The 21316-nt window shown below is 41.5% G+C and overlaps 1 protein-coding gene across 2 annotated transcripts in view; it reads left to right on the top strand.

Moving 5' to 3' along the window:
* The window catches only part of LOC141913300 (liprin-beta-1-like), a 76065-nt gene that overhangs the window by 35868 nt on the left and 18881 nt on the right, over nt 1-21316 (top strand). For both annotated transcript variants that reach the window (XM_074804795.1, XM_074804793.1), the window contains exons 4-5: nt 4876-5097; nt 19625-19756. In XM_074804795.1, coding sequence (XP_074660896.1) covers nt 4876-5097; nt 19625-19756 — 354 coding nt within the window. The remainder of the gene's footprint in view (nt 1-4875; nt 5098-19624; nt 19757-21316) is intronic.

Raw genomic sequence — 21316 nt, 5'->3', positions numbered from 1 at the left:
AAACGCGATAAGCTACTATAAATCTGAAAGGCTCATTACGGGTCATAACTGGTCGGAAGAAGGAACGTCCGTCGACAAACGACTCCTAGTACTGTAGTGATGTTATCTATCGCAAAATTAACGCAAAATAACTATCATCATCATATTTGGGACCAACGCGTGAAAGTCGACGCGTAAAATGAATGATGCCGGCGACGGTGATCTGACCGAAGTAATTCGCGTGTCGAAAACGCTCGGATCGTTGAAGGATCTCACCGGACGTCAGTTGCGATTGTCGGTCGTTCTGTCGTTGAACGAGGTCGCCAGGTCGTGCAAGTCGACGCCCGTGCGCAGTAAGTCGACGACCAGCAGCGTTCGACTGATGGTAAGTATTTATACGCGGATTCTCTCCGCGCGGAAAAGATTGTGTTTTTCGCAGTCGGAAATGCGGTGGTACGGAAAGATCACGAAGCGACGTAGGTCTCTAGTGGGTCGGTAGATTACACGGCGTTTGTAGCAAGTCTGACTGACATTAAAATCGGAAAAGTGGTTTTTATTTTTGAAAAAATTTGGGATAGGTCCAACTGCTTACTTTTTAGGTAAAATCCTGATCCTGAAATTGCTGAAAGTATTCACTTCAAAGCTATCGCGTTCACTTTTCATCCGTTATCTACCCACCATTTACCCGGTTTGTTTGTTTGTTTGCCTGAATCAAGTCATTTTGTGATGTTTAGAAGACACTTTAAAGGATTTTCTTGGTATTTGGTTTATGCAGATGAGAGAGACACAGCTAGCTTCAACAGCCCAAAAACTGGCCTGATGAGAATCAAGATGGCCGACTGGTGGCCATAGTTGTTCGCCGAAATCAGCACCTTTTTTACACATTTTTGAAGTTTTCACCAGAAATTTTGAACGTGCTTCAATGAAGTATCTCAATCTTTTTATATATGGTCGTATCCCTCACGGTCCGTCGAGTCCGAGAAAAATTTGGGCCGATCGGACGCAAGATGGCCGTCCTGCGACCTTGCGTGAGTGGCGCATCACTTGGTAAAGTACGATGGCTGTACCGGATTCAACTCGTGAGTTTACGACGACGCGGAGGAAACAGTTAATCTAACGAACCGCGCAATAACGGACAACGATTCCTAAATCGGTTTCACCGTCGTTCCGACGTAAATCCGTCCGTAACCTTTGCTTTTACTATCGATTCCCATATAATCTCGAATCGACTGAAATATGTAATTAATTAGCTTAATGAATCAATAACGAATCTGGGAGTGAAACGGTATTTAATGAAGTCAACGGATTGCGCGTTTGGTTACGGTTTAAAATCGATCGTCCGTTCGTCCGTCCGTCCGTCTGTCGTCGTTAAGCCGTTATTATTATATTATCGTAAGGCGAGCGTATTGACGTCGTTCGATGGAGCGTGGCGCGTTCGACGATGATCGATCGTCCGGCGCCGATTGGCGCGCCAGTGAAATCAACGCCAAGATCAACGGTTCACTTTCATCGCTTCGAAGTCTGTTCATAAGGGACTCACTCGACGCAGTACATCGGACCATCCAACCATCCATTCTTCACCAAATTACCCTTTCAGTGCATCTACACCACAGTGCGGTGTGTAGGCATCGGTGAAGGACTTTGCTAATACGCGGCACCATGGTGTATAATGTTATTAGTAATTAGGTTTTGTCTCTAACAAAAGATGGCAGTGCCTGTCAAACATAGTGAAGTATCAGTAACTAACGATAAACCGCACCGCGATGTAGACACTTATGGGGTTTGCTGGTTATTCAACATGCTGGGGTGGAATTCTAAAAAATTTGAAAATTAGCTCCAGCGTTTAAGGGTTTTATCTAGTCAGCACTGAAAGAGTTAAAGTTTTTGATCAGTTCTTGTTTCAGACGCCTGTACTGAGGCTTGCAATTTCTACCTGCTTGTACGGATTGTTTCTCTTGCGTGTCCCCCTCCTCTCTATCTCTCCACCACGGCGAACGCGAAACCTCATAAATGTTTTGCCGTTTGATGGATGTGGTCAATTTTCGTCATTCGTACCGACGACGATGAGCTATCGATGTACGGATTGTTCGTCGAGTCTGGTCGTTTAATCATAAACGATTAATCAGGACTGAAATCGATATTTTACATGAGGTCCAAACAATTACATATACCGCGATGTGAGATTTGTAGATCTATCGATTCGAGTCAGTCCCAGTTTTGATAAGCCGGAGGTTGGTGGCCTTATGACCGATCTTCTACGATCTCCGCCGATGATCGCGTTACGCAAAATCTGTCGGCCTCACCAGTTGCACATGACCGCATCGCGTCCACACCAGTTGCACATGATCGCATCGCGTCCACACCAGTTGCACATGATCGCATCGCAAACAGTTGTGATTCGACCCTATGCCAGCCCTAACAGTCATCACTTCCAAGTCGTAATCCTAGCTTATGTCGAGCTGCAGCGCAACTCCGCCGAGACTGACTTGCCGATAGTTCTGAGCTACGAGGGGATGGATACCGATGCGACTGTGGAGAATCGGATCAGGCTCAGACAGGGATTCGAATGAACTCCACTCATCAACGAAGGGCTGCATCGACGTCAGCCTAAAGAAAGAAAGTCTGAGCATCGATTTTCAAATATACGCTCATTGTTGACACTTGTTCGTTAGTTCGCGTTCAGAATATGAGCAGAATACTTTTGAATTTTCTTGATTCAAGGCGAAATAGCAGGAAAACGAAGCAAAACATTCTGTTTTCATCTCACTTTGCCAGAAACCGTGAAATTGCTCCTGATTTGGATCTGATTATTTAAATTATCTGTGGTAGCACTTCCAAGTCCCCCGATTAGAACATTGCCCCTTTGTTGCATGCATTTTTGAGAAAATCCCCTTTTCCTGAAAATCGAACCTGCCCCCCCTAACACATGCCTGGCTACAGTCTTATGACTCTCTGTAAGATGCTTGATTTATACACCTATGAATAACTATCTCCACGCGACCTTAAGGGTTCTGAAGCGATGATAAATGTCGTTGTTTTTTATGCTTATTATTGTCATTATCTGTTTGTGAAGGTGTGTTCAGGAGAAGACGCTTGTGTAAGCACCGGATTAATGTCTTATATTTAGCGGCACGATCCCTACGATAAACACTCGCGCACACGAGCCGCAATCACATTGCCCCAACTAGACAACCTGGAGTCAAATCTAGCCTACGCTACTACTGAGCTACTACTGAGAACAATAAGGGCCATGCTTAATACAATTATTTCATCGATTTGATTTGATTGGTATTTTGGATCCCTTACTATCCCACAACACCTGCCGGAAACTTAAGTAACTGATCCATTATTTCTGAAGTTACCGGTATGTAACTGATTCGTTTTTTCTGGAGTTAAGTAACTGTCTAAGCTTGACAACTGATTAAAGTTACGTTGAAGTGAATGAACATAACGGGGGGTTCGATGTTGAAATCGGGGTTCGATTTTGAAATCGGAAATCGGAGTACGCAGATATAGCGTCGCCGTCTGCGACACGGTACGTTCAATGACGACTCGTTGTGTCGAAAGTCTAAATTAAGCCACGGTTTCGTTTTTTAGTCAGGTTATATTTATAGCACGGCGGCATGTATCTACTGACTACCCGGAAATTATCAACATTATGTAACAAGCACTCTTGCGTTTTTAAACGACGACTGGCGGATGGGCGGATGGTTGTTAAGTTGCCCGCGATGCAATGCCTGCCATCGAGAACCGTCTGGTAAAGCTTTCAAATTAATTAAATGTTAAATGAAGAGACAAACGTAATCGTGTGATGTTTTGTCCTCTGATGTAGCTGCTGATGTAGCCGGTGCGGTCGTCGGTTTTTTAGATGATGGATGAGATGTTTTCGGAAAACCGGGCTCGTCGGAGTCCAGTTTCACGAGAGGCTTATCGTAATTAAATTGAATTACGATTCTGCAAAGAATGAGGTTTTCATTGATATTGTGGGTTTCGAAGAATATTTCGCGACCAAGGAGAGCTGGGAGGAGTTTACATTGAAACGCTGAGGAGTGGATGGCAGGCAAGTGGGGGCGAATACAGTTCACAACACCACGAAATTGCTGGACAAGAAATGAACGCAGCATATAGGACATTAATGTCTGTGCTTGTAGCACATAAGACAAAAGATGTCCAAGCATACAGGACAAAAAAATATCTTTGTTTGCAGCACATAGGACAAAGATGTCCAAGCATGCAAGACAAAAAATGTCTGTACTTTTAGCACACAGGACAAAAGATGTCCAAGCATGCAGGACAAAAAATGTCTTGTAGCACATAGAACAAAATATGTCCAAGCATGCTGGACAAAAAAGGTCTGTACTTGCAGCACATATGACAAAAAATGTCCAAGCATACAGGACAAAAAATGTCTGTACTTGTAACACATAGGACAAAATTTGTCCAAGCATGCAGGACAAAAAAGGTCGGTACTTGCAGCACACAGGACAAAAAATGTCCAAGCATACAGGACAAAAAATGTCAGTACTTGCAGCACACAGGACAAAAAATGTCCAAGCATAGGACAAAGATGCCCATGCTTATGGGACAAAAAGGTCCATGCAAAAAATCTCTTGTGTTTGCAAACAGGATAAAAAGTGCATGTTCTCCGGACAAAGATATGTCCATGCAAACAAGACCAAACGTGTCCTCAATACAAACAAAACAAATATTGTCCAATACCAACAAGAAAACGCATGAGAAAAAATGTGCAGGACTGAAAACGCATAATTCAAGAAGTAGATAATTGTTCTACACCCTTAGACCCTCTCTTGTCTGTAGGCACATTCCTTTATTACCAATCTTTCCTTTGCATATTATGCCTAGTATTAACTCTTTTGTTATTTTGTATAATTGCAGGCTAATGGATTATCTCCGTCATCGACGACGACCAACGAGTTCTCGAGTTCCGAGTCGGAGCACGACGCGCTACACGCCGACAGCGACCGCGACAATCTCGTGCTGCAGGTCAGCGTGCTACGCGAGCAGGTCGAGGCGCAGCGAGAAAAAATACGCGAACTCGAAACCGACATCGACAGCAGCGCCGATAAACTGACCAACACTGAAAGCATGCTTCAAGATGTAAGTTATATTCACCTTATATCATTGATTATTGCTCTGTTTCTATGTTCACTGCGTATGCCCCATCCATCCATTTTCTCTGAATTTAAGTAACTGATCTATTTTCTTTGGAGTTATGTTCCTGATCCGTTTTTCGCTGGAGTTTAGTTAACTTGACAAGTGATTAGAGTTACATTACGTTAAAGCGAATGAAGATTTGACACTAAACAGTTAACTCAATAGGACTTCAACTTCAATGCTGGACTGAAAAACAGGTAGTACTTGTTGGTTAACTGATTTTATCAGAAATTACGAGCTTTGTCCAGCAGTACAAAAAAAGCACCCATCAGGTATATGTGTCAATATCCAGGACAAAATAACACGGCTCAAATACAACTCTTCTTATCCAAATTGAACTGCAGTCCTGTATATTGCTGTGGTTGGAACCAATAAAAGACATGGCTTTATTAACGAATTTGGCGTCATAAAGAATGGCATATTTATTTGATTAAGAGAAAATTTGATTGAGCAAATTTGTTCCGGGAAATTAATCTGGTATTAAGAATGATCGCAGCGTTATGACAGACTTTGACTGTTCATACACCAGATATTAGATGATGATCTTATGAGTGCACGTTCAAAAACTGATTGTCAACACTTCTCTGAAAAAAAGAATGGTGATATAATGGACTTCGACTGTAATTCAACTTTACATTTGGTTCCCTAAGAAATCTGGAACGAGCTGGTGGAAGAGAAATATGATAACTTCAGAGTCAGCTTCGGGGCGCATCTGAAAGTGCTTAAATTTGGTATCGAATTCATCGTATTTTCTCATTCAGGTCGATTAGTTTTATCCGCCAGATGAGTATCTGCTGTGAGGCTTCTCCGTTGATAGCAGACGCTGCCTGACACGGCTGTGCTAGTACAGTGCTGTCACCCCGTTGTATCTTTCAGAACTAATTCATAAGCGATTCGTTGGTGAGACGCTCAGATCAATTAAACAATGATGATTTCTTTTCAAACAAAACCACAAGAATTTATTTTTTGTTTTATCGCATCATTTACTGACTTATTCAAGGATTATATACTACACAGTTTCCCATTGCTATTATGGAGTGTCAAATTCCAGGCATGTTAAATGGGCCCAAAAGATTATCATCAAAGGTGCAAATTTGAAAGTCGTTTGCCCTTTTTCTGTTATAAGAGTCATCTCGAGATCATTTATCGACGCCAATTGTCTACGATTCTATGTCAGTTTTCATTTCAATCGTCAGAATTAGCTACACCCGCATTCTTCGTGCGGTTTCGAAAACATTCCGACAATGATGTCTCTTATTCCGTTTTGACAATACGACTACAATGAACGCCGACACTTTAAGCGTACTAGATCCGGTCGAAATCTTCACGGAATTCTTTCAACGCTCGTAGGAGAACAAAAGAATCGAAGCAGGCCAGGCTTCTTTTCATTCAGAGCTTTTGTCAACTACGCGTCATCACTTGTGTTTTGCTCTCAGGCACATTCCCCCTGCGCACGTATATTTAGGTGTGTACTTCGCGCATACATAGGTAATAGTACTATTGGAGTAGGAGAGAAAGTTTTGCATTAGCGAGATTTTCACTTTTCTAGCAGAGTAAGGAATACCGACTGGTCACAGGAATACCGACGATTTGATGTTACTGAAGGATCGCGCGTGCGCGTCAATGCCGGTTTCATTTCGAGGATTAATTTCTACATCTATCGGCCAAGTCGTGGAATATTTTAAAAAAGAAATTCTTGATTTTATATATCGGAAATACCGTAGGTCCACCTCGAGCATTATCGCTCGACTTGAAAGTGGGTAGATTAGATCGCGCAGATTGGGTCGACGGGATTATTTTCTCAAGTAGATTTATGTTATTCTCTATATACCAGATTACGGGTAATTATATACGATGGCACTTAGCCGGGGAATTGTTAATAAGCCCCTTCATATTTGATGGCTATATTAGGTAGGTGGCTAGGTATACTTTATATACCGGTATATAAAGCTTTTAGGAAAGGAATTCTTGACTGCAGTTATAGCCGTGTTTAAACGACCACTGGTATAGGTCCTAGTTATAGTGTGCTTAATTCAAGGGCAGATCCAAGGTGACTTGTGCGACTTGTACAAGTCCATCAAACTTTTTGGGCGCCCTATTCCATTTTGTTAACAAAGATAATTGGTGCATTGCATTGCAGGGGTACACTATATTACCTCTCTGGACATTGAAGTGTCCATTTGGGGTGTGCCTAGGCCTTCAAAATTGGCCTCTAGATCTGTCCCTAAAGAAATTTGATGTGTACCTGGAATGAGGAAATTTTAGAGCAGGCCTAATGGACACACAGGTTGTTGAATTGGCTACAGATAGGTTATCAGTGGTCCCCAAGATACTGCGTTATTGAGTATCTTACATTCAATATTTCAAAATGTAAAACTGACCTCGATTGGCCTTTTAGGTTGGTCTGGACCAATTTGGAATGGACTTTTTCGCGAGTGCGAACGCTTCTAAATTGGAACGGTCCAAATTTGATAGACCGTCATGTAAATAACGGCTTATGTCTGTGAAATCGTTATAGGTTCAATAGTCGGAAGGAAATCATTAGGTCATTCGTTATTCAAGAGCGAAAGAGAATCGAAGTTCTTTTTTCTGTAGAAATCGCGTCGAAGACTTTGTTTAGATATAATATGTAGCTGTTTATACACTGTGATTGTAATAGTATATGTCAATGTACAGTCAGTCGTCAGTCGCTTGTGAATTATTTATCATTCGACACGTTCTAATATCGGGTTCGTTAATTAATTTCGGAAATGTTGAGACGCTGTATTGTATAATATGCGAATAACAGATTTGCCCTGAGTTAAATTATGTGTGTATCATGTAGGCTCGGGTAGTGGACCCGACAACTGTGACTAAGGAGTAAATAAATATACTGTGAAGTAGATAGAATAGACAGATTAGATAGATTTTTATGTTCTTAGAATTTTGAAAATTTATTGAAATAAAACCACAGCTGTGATCAGGTAGAATGATGGCTGTTGACTAACGTAGTGGTTTTCTTTTTGATAGATATTCAGATCTTCCTGAAGATCCTAGGCGCTTTGTTTATCTACAATTGACACAGACAAAAGTTTTTCATTTCATTCGATAAATTTCGGGTAGTCTCTTCCCTTTGATTGGCTCATTAATTACCGAAAGTAATTTTAAAAATCCGAATGATAATATCTAGTTTAGTTTCTATCAAACTGCTATTTTTGAGATCAAATGGGGCTATATCTTTAAAACATTGATACTCCTGATTTGTTACGGCGTGGGTGATTCCTAATGGAACGAAAATCACAACGTATGCCGACATATACAATTATTTCTATGATCATAGGAATTGTTGTATTTTGCCCTGAGGTCTCTGATGATATTTTGCTATAGAAAACGTTAAGATCTGCGCCGAGCTCCTTCGCTATCAAGACTCTACATGAAAGACCAATTGGTTCAATAGTGGCTTGTGTCTGAAAGTGGTTTTCAATCGTAACGCAGGTCTTTGCTGCTGAACCAAAATTACCTTAGGCCGGGCTTGATTTGTCGGATTGGTTGTAGAACCAAATGATCCATGACCTGACTTAAGTTGCGAGGTTGGCTATAGAACACCATAAGGGTCTCAAACTGGTCTTAAGTTGAAGTTGAACTGAATTAGACTCGTCTTTGTGCACCCCTGTAGGTGCAACTGCCGTGTCTAGAGCCCATTGCTTGAGTTGCTAGTCCAAGTCTTAAACTGTTTTGTCAGATTAGCTAGAACCAAGAAAAGTGGTCCCCGGATCCCTAGATTGATCAATAGTATCTAAAAGTGATATAATATCTTACAAGTTACCGGTATTAGATAATCCCATGAACGTTTAAACTAGATTTTTACCTCCATGATCATCAAAACAAGCCTATCAAACCGGCCGATGACAAGCCTATATATAAAACCAGCCTGGTGACTGTTAAATCAGCGCATAATTCGACTGATTTCGCAAATTGGTAAATTGTTCTGTCAATTACGGACTAATTAATTTGATCATCAATTTAGTAATTATTTGTGAACGATTTTGTTAGCTATGAGTTTAAGACTGAGAGGTACAGTCATCACGGCCCAGGCACATCCCGGGCATCACGTGCCCTGGCATCACGTGAATTTGTCTTGAATCAGAGTGTGACGTTGTAATAAGATGAAAACGACCTTTTCGACGAACTGAAATCCTATTTCTCCATCTACAGAAATAGAACCGGAAGTTTTAGATATCACGTCTAATATATCCACCTACCTTAAACCTTAAATGTTAAGCACTGCTTCCAGTTTCAACTCCTAATGGAACATTCTAAAAACTTGCGTGCATAGAAGGTAGGGTGGCCACTTACCTGGAAATCAGGGAAATTTTTTTTTCTTTTTAAAAAAGTCAGGGAATAGTCGGGAAATTTTGTAAAAAAAAAAAAGAAGCTAAACATTAGGAAAATTGAGGGAAATTTGTTGTGATTGATAGATCGTGTGTAACCATCAAACAGTTTCCAGCTATGTCTTATGTATTTGACTGTGTTAATTGATTGGATTCTTAGCAGATAAAGTCAGGGAAAACAATATACATGTCAGGCAATAGTCAGGTGAAAGCGAGTCAAATAAAAGTGGCGCCACCCTGTAATATTTTTAGGTTAGATTTTCAAGAAATCGTCATTCTAGCCCTTAAATTGCGCGTGAGTCATTTTCCTATAACGAGCCGATATCATAAACCTGCTTTCGAGCAATTTGTTTCGTGTCGTCGTTATTTTATGGCCTCTTGAATAAATAATTTTAACTGCGCACGTTCGAAATTTTTCGATATACAAGTCAAGTCAACGCACCATTTACACATTAAACAGTTTTCAGGGCACGTGTCTTTGTCTCTGTGTTATATAGAGCAGTTAACAGCCAACAGCCTTCGTCATAACACCTTTTAATTAGTACCTATCAAAGAAACGTTTTCCATTTCTGCTGAATACTTAGTATTTCGTCATTGTTTCCAGTGTATATAGAACAGTACATGTTAGTCACACCTGATCATCTTTCATCTAAAGTGAGAATTCGAAACGTCCTTTGAGTGCGACTATTCTACTTGTAGGCGTTTGAACAGTTCTTAGCCATGTATCTTTTGTCTCTTTGTGATAGTTCGAAAGGTTTCGAGATTTCATTTTTTTAATCAACGAAATTCGCTTTTAATCTTTTAGATTTTGTACATAGTGGGTTTAAAGTGTGGCTATCCTACTAATACGTATTCCAACAGTTTTTAGCCACGTGTCTTGTCTCTTTGTCTCAGTTACGGACGGCCTTTGTTGTTACACCTATTAATTGATACTAATCAAAGAAACAATAGTCTCTGTTGATTCTTTGGTTAGTATTTAGTATTTATATTGTCATTGTCCCAGGTAGAACCGTACTATAGTCAGAAGAGCTGTTCAGCACTGCAAGGACAGTATATACGTATACACGTAGCCCCCTTTAGTGGATATAGATTGAAAATTCGCGAGCCGTGCGCGGATCATCGCCGAGCGTGTTTAAGCTCGACGACGACGGAAAGCCCCGAGATTAACTCGACGGGATTATATACAACGCGTTATCGCGCGAGCGAGATCGGAGCGCCGAGATATCTCGTTCCCTCCCGCGTGTCTGCGTCTTATTCTCGAAACGGTTGATGATGCGACGATGATGACGACGACGATATTTTGATATCGATGTAAGACAATCGTCGGGTTTGACTCGCGGCGACGACGGTGTTGACGTCTGACGTACGGACGAACGCGTTGACTTCGGCAGACGCGCTGCACGTTCATCAGGACGAATAACGCGTGTGATAACTATAAAGCGCTATTGTTTGTTTTATATGCATATATATATATATATATATATATTTGTTTATTTCGATATGGATTACGTTCCGAAAAACAACAAAATGTTGTCGAAAAAACACAAGGTACGTTTCTTAAAATTATTCTTTGAATACCTGTATATAATTCGACAGGACCAGCTAAAGTTTGACGCTAGAGAGTTAACTCATCGAAAATGGACTAATCTCAAGTCTAATTGAGATTCAAGTTGAGATTCGATAAAGAGTTAATTCATTGAAAATCAACTCATTGTAGGTCTTATTCTCGATCCATAGTTATGAGTTGAGATTCGATAAGGAGTTAACTCATTGAAAATCAGCTCAAATCATAAACTCTCTACTCAGAACTGTCGAACTGAATACAGAACTAGTCCAGGGAGTCGAAATCAATAGAGACAAGACCGAGACTGGGGTTTTTATGTGCTAGTCCCGAGTATTGATGATGGGATTTAGTCGATTCCCAAAAGAAACTTTGACCCGACGACCGAGGTGGCCCGTATCGAATTTCAGGACTGGTCAAATTATTGCGCGTGAATGCTAACTGATTCTGGAAGTGTTTAACTCCACTTGCCACAGCAGTTATAGGTCAAAATCCCCTGGTAAAGATCCCTTACATAAAAATTCCCCTGGTAAAAATTTTCGAAACCTGTGCATTTTAATGAGGAGTGAGTGATTTGTGTGAAAGTGCCCTAATTAAGCACGGGACAAATTAACCTGGGCTGGTCAGGACCAGTTTGACCTAGACGTCATCATCTCCCGCGTGCGATAGGCGGCTTAACGATAGCAACGGCAAATTTTCGTCATAAAATCATCAGTATCAGGAGTGGGAATTGGGAGGGTATCGCGTTAGTGTTCGGTATCCATCGATTCTATATCCCTGGTTAGAATCATCGATCTCTCTATCCCGGGAATTCAGGTAGAACGGCGAAAAAAGATTTCGCACGACATTTGATCTCGACGAACCGGTGTTCTACACGACAATCCTTTCTGCCGTCGTCTGCCGTCGTCTGCCGTCGATTTTTATACTCGCGCAAGAAATCATGTCGCATCCGCGAAATGAGGTCGGTTTTTTTTTCTCTCATTAAAAGGGAATTTCGCGATCGCGAGTCGTTTTATTGAGCGATTTCCGATTTGACGTGATTTTTCCCACCGGAGACCCGACGGTCTGTCGGCGATCGTGCATCTGAAGGTCATCCTGGGGAAGGGCCGCGATGAGATTCATCGAAGCCCAACGCGCACGATGCTGGACAACATCGAAACAGGAAATTCCGAGCATTTCCCTGCAGGAAACAATGGTTTCTGAGATCAGACAATTGAAAATAACGCATTTTCGCTAGGTAAAAACCCAAGCTGCGGGCACCTTGTGGCATAGCTGGATTATAGTATTTCCGTCGAGTACTGTACCCTTTCCTATGGCTTTTGCCAATATTTTCTAACTTTGTAGTGATCGCCAATGGTTTTTCTATGCCACCCGGCCCTGTGGTATTGCATTTAGCCACCCCTGAAATCTGTATGTGGTATGTAACAGGAACTGGGTAATTATGAGACGTGTTGTCTCAGGGAACCAGTAAGGAGCTTATTCTTAGGGGTCTGCCCTTTATATTGCGCTGAACCGGAAACCTGTACATTTGATATTCATCATCTCCGGCACAGATAACATCTCAGGTGTACATTTCTTGGAATAGTTTCTAGCACTATTTGGGAAACCCGCTACTTGTGTGCAGCCTTCTCAAAACACTCACAGGGTTCATAGCAGTCTTCGAAGGTCCTTAACAGTTTTGAAATTCAAGGCCTTGAGTATTGTGGAATAGGCTCTGAAATCCTTGAATCGTTGTCACGGTCCTCGAATGGCATCAGTCATTAGTTATCAGTCATTAGTTATTATCTAAAGATCCAAGATCCAAGTTCACTGTTACAGCTCTTCAAAACTACTGATTATAAGAATGCATGTAAAATTTAGATTTCAAGGTTCCTAGCTTGATTAAGCGTGATGCCTATATATATATATTATAAGTCCTGGAATCAAAGTTAAGAAGTCCTTGAAAGTCATTAGATAACATTGGTCTTGGACGCTATGAACCTCTTGTCTGCAAATTCTTATATTCCACTTCAGACGACGTCCTTGATCTAACGTTTATAGCCCTGCGCACCGCGCGGAGCGACCGACTTCGCCGGCAAACGCCAGACACCGGCGATAACGGCATCCGCGGCCGTAATTAGCGAATTTCGTCTCGTAATTGGTGCCGCGTAGCGACGATTTTCGTTCGGTTATTAGTGCCTTTATTAACTTACACGCGAACGACAAGCAGGTGCTTGTACTCGTCGAGGTAATTAGTCGTTAATTCGATATAGCACTGTTTTCTTGGTTAATTGGCCGTCGAATGCGGAGAAGTAATATCGTCGGCGGCAACAACATCGCTGAAATGAATCGAAAACGAATCGATAGACGAATCTCCCGCGACGAATGAATTTTTCATAGCGAAATCTCTTGTTTATTTTTGCTTCCCGCGTGAAAGTACCGAATCAACCTCGTTTAATTGAATAACGAAACGACTCGATTACGTAGCAAATAAAATTTGAACTCGAATTGTATGCGATGGGATGGGCGATGAGTGTTAGTAATTTGCTGGCTTTCTGGGGGGTGGTGGGGAGGTTGCGGTTGACATGCCACGGTCTAGGCTTGCAATGAGCACAAGCTAAGCCAATATTTACCTATATCAGTGTATAATGGGCTTGAACCACAAGTGAACAAAGTTACGACTTAAGCTGCGATCACATAAGCACTTTTGGCCCAGGCCAAATTTGACCTGTGCCTAAAACGTCACACCAGGCCCGAGCCAAATTTTAGTATTTGACTCGCTACCGATTCCGGAAAGGACTCGCTTCACTTTGATTAAGCATTATTTAATATCGAGTGCCTGGTTTACGTGCGAACACGCTCTCTAATTAGGCACGGGCCAAATTCGACTCAGGTCCGATCCGTGCAGTGTCTGCGTGTGTGAACACGGCTAATTATTCAGCAGTCTTATCGATGTTCATACGATGTATTGTAACTCTCTCCCTCTACGTGCGAGCGACGTACACAACATCAACGATGACGACGACGACGACGGAAGGTCAACTATTAACAACGGTTTAATTAATTACAATTGCATGTCTTATGTCGGAGATAGGATGAAGCCGTTCCGATTTCTGACTCCGCGAACGCGCACACTCTCCCGATAATCCATACAGTTATCATACCGGACATGGTTATAGGGTATATATCATGATAACAAGTCAACGTAGTCAAATATGATTTACAATATCGGTGTCATTCGATAACCATTCAACGGGCGCGGATTCTGAGTCGCAGCATGTTTAGAGGAGTCTGACTGATTTGAAAGATTGATGTCTTGACCTCATCTCTGCTGACTAATCGATACCCTTAAGTGCTGGCGATGATTTGAGAATTTTCAAGATTTCGCCCCAGTGTGTTAAATAACAGGTATACCGCTATAGCGCGTCTACACCACGGTGCAATGTATTATTAGTAACTTATATTTCACTATGTTTGACAGGTTGCCATCTTTCAATAGAGATAAAAACTAATTACTTAAGCCAAGTCCATAACATCAATACCCCGTGATGCGGTGTACAAGCAAAGTCAATCACTGATTTATACACCGCACTACGGTGTATAGATGCACTGAAAAGGTTTAAAAATCAGGAAAATGGGGAAAATGTGGAGAAAAATATGAACAATTTGAAGAATCCTGAAAATCTATGAAAAATTCAAGAGAAATGTGTGTCAAAATGTTTTAATCCCCTCTTTATTTTGTATACCGTCTGTCCGCGCAGCTTAGTTGTTTAAGAGATTTCATTTTAATCCCTCGCCAGATTGTGATCAGTAAGCGCTTACATTATTGTATTTTCATGCGAAAAATTTTGAGAAATCTGGAAAAATTTACATGAAAAATTTGAAATATTCTGGTATTTTGAAATTCGATTGAGAGGATTTGAAAATTCTGGATTTCACGAATCCTATATTCAGGGCAAAATCAGGAGTGCACATTTGACGGCCATTAGTTTCTAAGAGCTGGTATACGATGGTTAAATAGATTTCGTACCTATTAACCGGAGACTCATCCAAGTAATGGCAACACTCAAAAGAGCACTTTGCCCTGTAATTCAGCTATTTCAGTTCAACGACGATGGCTATCAACTTTATACGCTCCATGGGATGAATATTATTAAAGCCTACTTCAGACAGTTTCAATATCAAGGAGATGCGGACCGAGTATAGCTATACTTGCGAACCTGTTGGATCCTCACTTGCCACATGTGGAATCTGTATTGCCGCAGTAGTTGATGTCTTACAGCGCGCTAGCGACACCTGGTGAATCCTTGCTTGCCACAAGTCAAGGGAGGATGATTGGAGCAGGGTTTTGTAGTGCGAGAAGTCTCATCAGGCTTATCCCTGCCGGGGAGGGTGATTGGAGCAGGGTTCCATACCGTGGCAAGTCTCAATCTCAAATCAGGTTTGAATCCCTGTTGTGGGAGGATGATTGCAGCAAGGTTTTGTACTATGGCAAGTCTCATCAGGTTCGAACTCCTGTCAAGGCCAGATATTGTATAAAGGATCGAAATCAGACTCGTGATTATATAGTATTTCGATATAGAACTAGCTGGCGCAGTACTGCGTGGAACTGTCTATAAAACAGTCAAAGCACCTGTTACGTCGTGGTCGTAGTCGTACTGGGTGACAATATCGCAGTGCCTACATTCACTAATAATACACGACGTTTAACTAAAAAGCGCTGTAAATACCGATTCGACGACGCGGATTCGATGATTTCTCGTTTATTTCTGCCACGGTCGTCGGTTGTAAATCGTAAACCGGGATAATGAATTAAAGCGATTAAAGCGTAATAAATATACATTACACGGAGAGAGCATGCGCGCGTTATAGTAGGATATATTCAGTAATGCATACAGATAGGAGAAGGACGCTATAAACGACTATTAGCACCGGTAAATAGATATTTATTACTTCACAACGTAATCACCGCATAATATCTCCTAGCAGCTAGTGGTGGATTTAAGAGGCGGGTCCGGACCTCCCGATAAAATTTCCAAGTTGCTCTTTTATCGGGTTTTTTATATTTCCAGGTATGAAAAGTTACTCAGAACGACTTGAATAGTGTCGAAGTTAGGTTAGGCTTTCATTCCTGTGGATAATATATCATCAAACCGTTTTTGCAAGGAAATTCGTAAGCGAGCTGTAATTGCCTTCTCATTCGATGGTTTTATACATATATGGTATATTTCCATATGATCTTGTTTTAGTTATAGGACAGAGTTCATGTTTTTTGTGTGTGTGTGCGCACGAAATTGTGTTAGATATCTGCATCAATAGGCACCTTTTTTCTCGTGAAAATCACGTTATTTTGCTTGCGCAATTTTTTGCGACTCTTGTTTTTCATGAACGAGACATTTTTCATCATCAGTTATTTATGTAGGTCACTACTGTGATCGAAGCAATTATATATCGTTGTTATTATTATTCCGTGCACAGAGTTCCCATTGTGAATATATTACCGATCTATGCGTGTGTATTACTACTACAGAGTCCGGAGTATAGTCAGCTGCAGGTTAGTCGTATATCTCGGGTCTCTCTCTCTATCTATTTCTCAATTGACACTAAGCTATCTCATATATTTCCAATAGCGGTAACAGCTCGGTTGACCTGGTGTCGCCAGGGCAAATTTTGGAGTCGAAGGGGTGAACCTGAAAACTGGAACGAGAATTTAAATAGAGAAGGGCAGATTTGGCAATTCCAGGGCTGCATGTGAAATATTGGTGGGGGCTCTCGTGGTCCTCACACAGAAACTTTCACTCAAAAAAGGTTTTTCTGGCTCTTATCTGGGCCAGTCCACCCCTAAAATTGCTCTTGATAAGATCTGACCCGATTGTCGGGTCATAAGGCATCGGCAAGCAGTTGCCTATTTTTCAGATAGGGAATTTGGAATCAGGTTCACCATCTGATTCTCACTTGGCGCAGTGGTGTAATCGGTATGGTCAGTCAATTCAGGGTGTCGAGTGGCAAAAGGGACACATCTAGAGATCTTCCTTTGGAAAGACGTTGCTGCTGCTGCTGGCCCCCTATTCTCTTACTCTAGCCTGTCCAGAGTCTATTATCTTTATGCTTCGATACTTTTCTCAGTGTGTATCCCCTTGGATCGGCCCCAACCGTTTACGCCGGTCCGGACCACTTCACGAGTCTGGTTACACGGTTACAGTTAATGACATTATGTGAATAGTTGCACGCGTGACCGGCCACTGCAGCAGCCTTTTCAGTTGTCCGGTAGAACTTTCAATCAGAAAATCATCGCGCGTAAAATACACATCGACACAACAAGCCCCGGAGGTGCGACGTATAGTTGTATCAACTCGTTAAATATTGAACGACAATTAATTGAACCTGCAGTCGACTGATAGCTGCAGACGACTAACTGTTTGAACGATCCGGGTGAGTACCGGCTCATTGACGCACGCACATTACACCAGTATCAAACATCTGAGCTAAAAAACTGAACCCATCATCAAACGTTTAGATCATTTTTGCTACGTATTATTCGGGAGATACGTGAGAACCTTCCTGATGCTTGGAGGGAACCTTCCTGATGCTGGGAGAGAGCCTTCCTGATGCATAGAGGGAACCTCCTTGATAATGGGAAGGAACCTTCCTGTTGGTAGGAGAGAACCCTCCTGATGCTTGGAGGGAACCTCCTTGATAATGGGAAGGAACCTTCCTGTTTTTAGGAGAGAACCTTCCTGATGCTTGGAGGGAACCTCCTTGATAATGGGAAGGAAACTTCCTGATGGTAGAGGCAATCTCCCAGATGGTGGGAGGTTCCTCCCTAATGCTGAGAGAGAACCTTCCTGATGTTGTGAAAGAACCTTCCTGATATTATTTACGCACTTGTATCTCTGGCAACTAGTTGACGTAATGTATCGTAAGGAAACCTCATATCATACATCTCTATATATGGAATATGATTAAGTTTGAATGAATTCTTCAGAACTGTGAACTGTTCTACATTTTCTATTTATACATAATGATAGATAAGAATGGACGAACGAATGATAGCGTGAATGCGACTGAATATATATGATCATAGAAATACTGATAAAACAAAACCTGAGCATCGTTATTGTCGTATTCATGTGAATAATTTCATCGCGATGAACACCGATATCGAGTTTATTACGAGGAGAGCTCACCGGCGACGATCACTGACGATGACGAGACAATTGACTATTTTGTTTCTGAAAATGATCGTCACCGAACGATATTATATCCGTCGGCGTCCGCGTGATACGTCGTCATTCGCTTCATCAATATTCGCAATCAGTTCGTTACGCTCGGTTATTAGTCGGGAAATCGGACTGTTCATTTACTGATTCATCTCCGAAAGGGCATCTCTCCTTCAAAAAGCTGGGCCCGGTTTCATTGTAAATTTATACCGAACAAAAAAACCTCTACCTGTAATTACATTTCAATCAGATTCAATATCTTCAATGATGACACCTTGTACTCCGCCATTTTGCCTAAGTTAGCGAAATTTGTATCGGAATGTATCTAACCGTTATTTCTTGTTCTGTATTTGCCGTATCTTTATCGTGCTTATCCCTAGAATGTAAATCTATGCATTACGGGTCGATAAAGTTTTTATTACATTTTTAGACGTGGGTATATCAGGGTTATCCCTTCGGCGTAAATCATCTCGACACGACTGACAAACACTACGTATTGTTGAGACGGTAATAACTGACCGATTCTATGGCGTTCCCAGGCATTATTTTGGACCCCTCAACCCTCTGATCTTTCATTCTGATGAATGCTACTCAGTAGACACCGCTCAAATCAAATCTGATGAACTCAAATCTGATGAACTCCAGCAACCATCTTAACTCTTAGTTGTCTAAAACAATAAAATGTTTTTCCCGAGTGCAGTCACAATGATTGCATTATGCAATGGAACTGTATTAAACAGGGCATTAGCGGTTTTATGAACGAGACCCCTGGGCTGGGTTTCATAGACATGGAAGCAAAATAATCCCTGCAAACATTTTGAAATTTGTCAGTTGTTATAACCATGAGGCCTGTTTTATAGACCGGTATTACCTTTAACCCGCGGGCTAACTCAATTGAAAATGAGTTGAGTTAGCCCCCGGGTTAAAGGTAATACCGGTCTATAAAACCGGCCCATGGTTTCTCATTGTTACTATGGTGGTTGTTACCCAGATTGAGGATTAACCCCTAGGGTAACTTAGATACTCAGTCTATAAAACCGAGAGCCCTGTTTTGCAGCTCTGTGTTCTATTACGTATATAGCCCTTGCGGCTATATGCTTTTTCGACTTAACTACGATGACTGATTTACATGACAGAGCCTCGAAGTCTTCTGATTATCTTTTGTTCATTTCTACGGCGAGTATCCAGCATTAATTTTTTATAGTCATAATGCATGGAATTATGATAGATGTATGGTTTTCAGCGCTCATCCAACTCATGTAGTCTACTCACTGAAACCCGAGACAAATTCAAATTCTAAACGCTGTCTTAACGCTATTCGATGGTTTTGTATTTTACAGGAGTTGCTGTCTCGAACGTCTCTCGAAACGCACAAACTCGACCTGATGGCCGAAATATCGAATTTGAAAATTCGGCTGACGTCGTCGGAACGCGATCGTCAGGACAACGAGGAAAAGCTCACTCAGTCGCAGGTAGGTCGCGAGGATGTTTTATTACGGCTCAACCTCGAACATAGAATTACGTGCCTAACCCTTCTGTAGCTAGCGTAGTTCTCTGTGGGGCATACAGCAGCGTTCTGTGCTAATGAATCAGGACACCATGATGCACCAGCTATCCCGCTAGATGACGTGCTTATCAATGGGACGATTAATAGAAATGATCTATAGGCCGTTATGAAAAATATGGCCACCCCGTAAAATCGCTGTACGACATCGCTTATCAAGATTAGTGACGTAGAACGTAATTTTTTGGTGCCGCTTACGGTCTTGCGTCGGTCTCTAAATCTCATCTGATCACGTTAGAACACCGTAGATGAAGGAGATTTACTTAGAAATTGAATGTAGTACTGGTTTCAACTGTCGGTTGTCAACGCGAACATGATCCACGCGGAGAACGTTTGACATTTTGAAAAAAAAAAAAACATGATATACTTTACAGCTACTGATTCTAAAAGATATCTTACATTTATGTGCATCGTATGATAAAGTATTGTTATTTTGCACTATATTTTAATAGTCGCGAATGTTACTGTATTGTTATTATGCGCTATGATCTAATAATCATATTCATGAATACTGAAGATTCCTGAATATTGACTGAATCAGAAAATAGTCGACTCGCAAAAAATCTCATTATTATCTTATCATTTTTATGAGCGCTCGCTCGCTCTCTCGCGATCCCCCTCTCATTGTTATCAGCGGCTTCAAATAATCTCGTTGAAGTTAAAATACGATCTTCTTCTCGAGAGAGATGATGACGTACGGGTTATTCAAGGTTCCTCGAGAGTCGTATCGCGCGATCACATCGGAGGTATTGTCGTTCTATATACACACGCGCTATGCGTATATAGAGATCAGGTGTTGACGTCGCGTTTTTATGAGCATTCTTATATTATTAGCTATCGGCTATGTTTTATAACGTAATGAGCTTTTCTTCGGTGCGATGTAGAGTAGCCGCGTGGTCAGGAAGCACGCGCGCTATCTAATAGCTTTCGGGTATCATACCGATCCTTGATTGGAAATATTTTCTAGGACTGCGCGGAAAGCCTTCGTTGAATTCAACGTTGAATACAGCCCTGCTTAGCAGCGATAACGGGTTTTCTGCGTTAATGGTTACTCGCAAGCAATAAGTCCTTATCGAATTGATGTGTCGAAATCTTAGTCCGTAGCCCGGTCATACACTGTGGAATTGATCTGCCATCTATCCATAACTGGTAGAACAAACCACGATTCATGATACATGCTTTATTAAGAATAACAATAGGGTTTTTTGCGGAACGACCGGAAAACCCTAAAAATGGCAGATAGATCGTCGTCGTGTATGCTACATTGTTTCGATGAGGATTGGGTAGGGTTTATCCAGAGAAGGCTTCTACCTTTCTGATTATGCGAAACTATGTATGTAGTGTAGGGCACACAGTAAGACATTAACCACTCGAGTGCTGAAATTCCGGTTGTTGTTAAACTATAAACCTAATTAGCGCCGACTGACATTTTTCGGTCGCTGTACTGCGCTATTGTTGAACTGGCTAG

Source organism: Tubulanus polymorphus, chromosome 11, assembly GCF_964204645.1.
Source record: "Tubulanus polymorphus chromosome 11, tnTubPoly1.2, whole genome shotgun sequence".
Lineage (NCBI taxonomy): Eukaryota > Metazoa > Nemertea > Palaeonemertea > Tubulaniformes > Tubulanidae > Tubulanus > Tubulanus polymorphus.
Note: the sequence above shows the minus strand (reverse complement) of the source record. Positions and strands in the feature narration are given on the sequence as shown.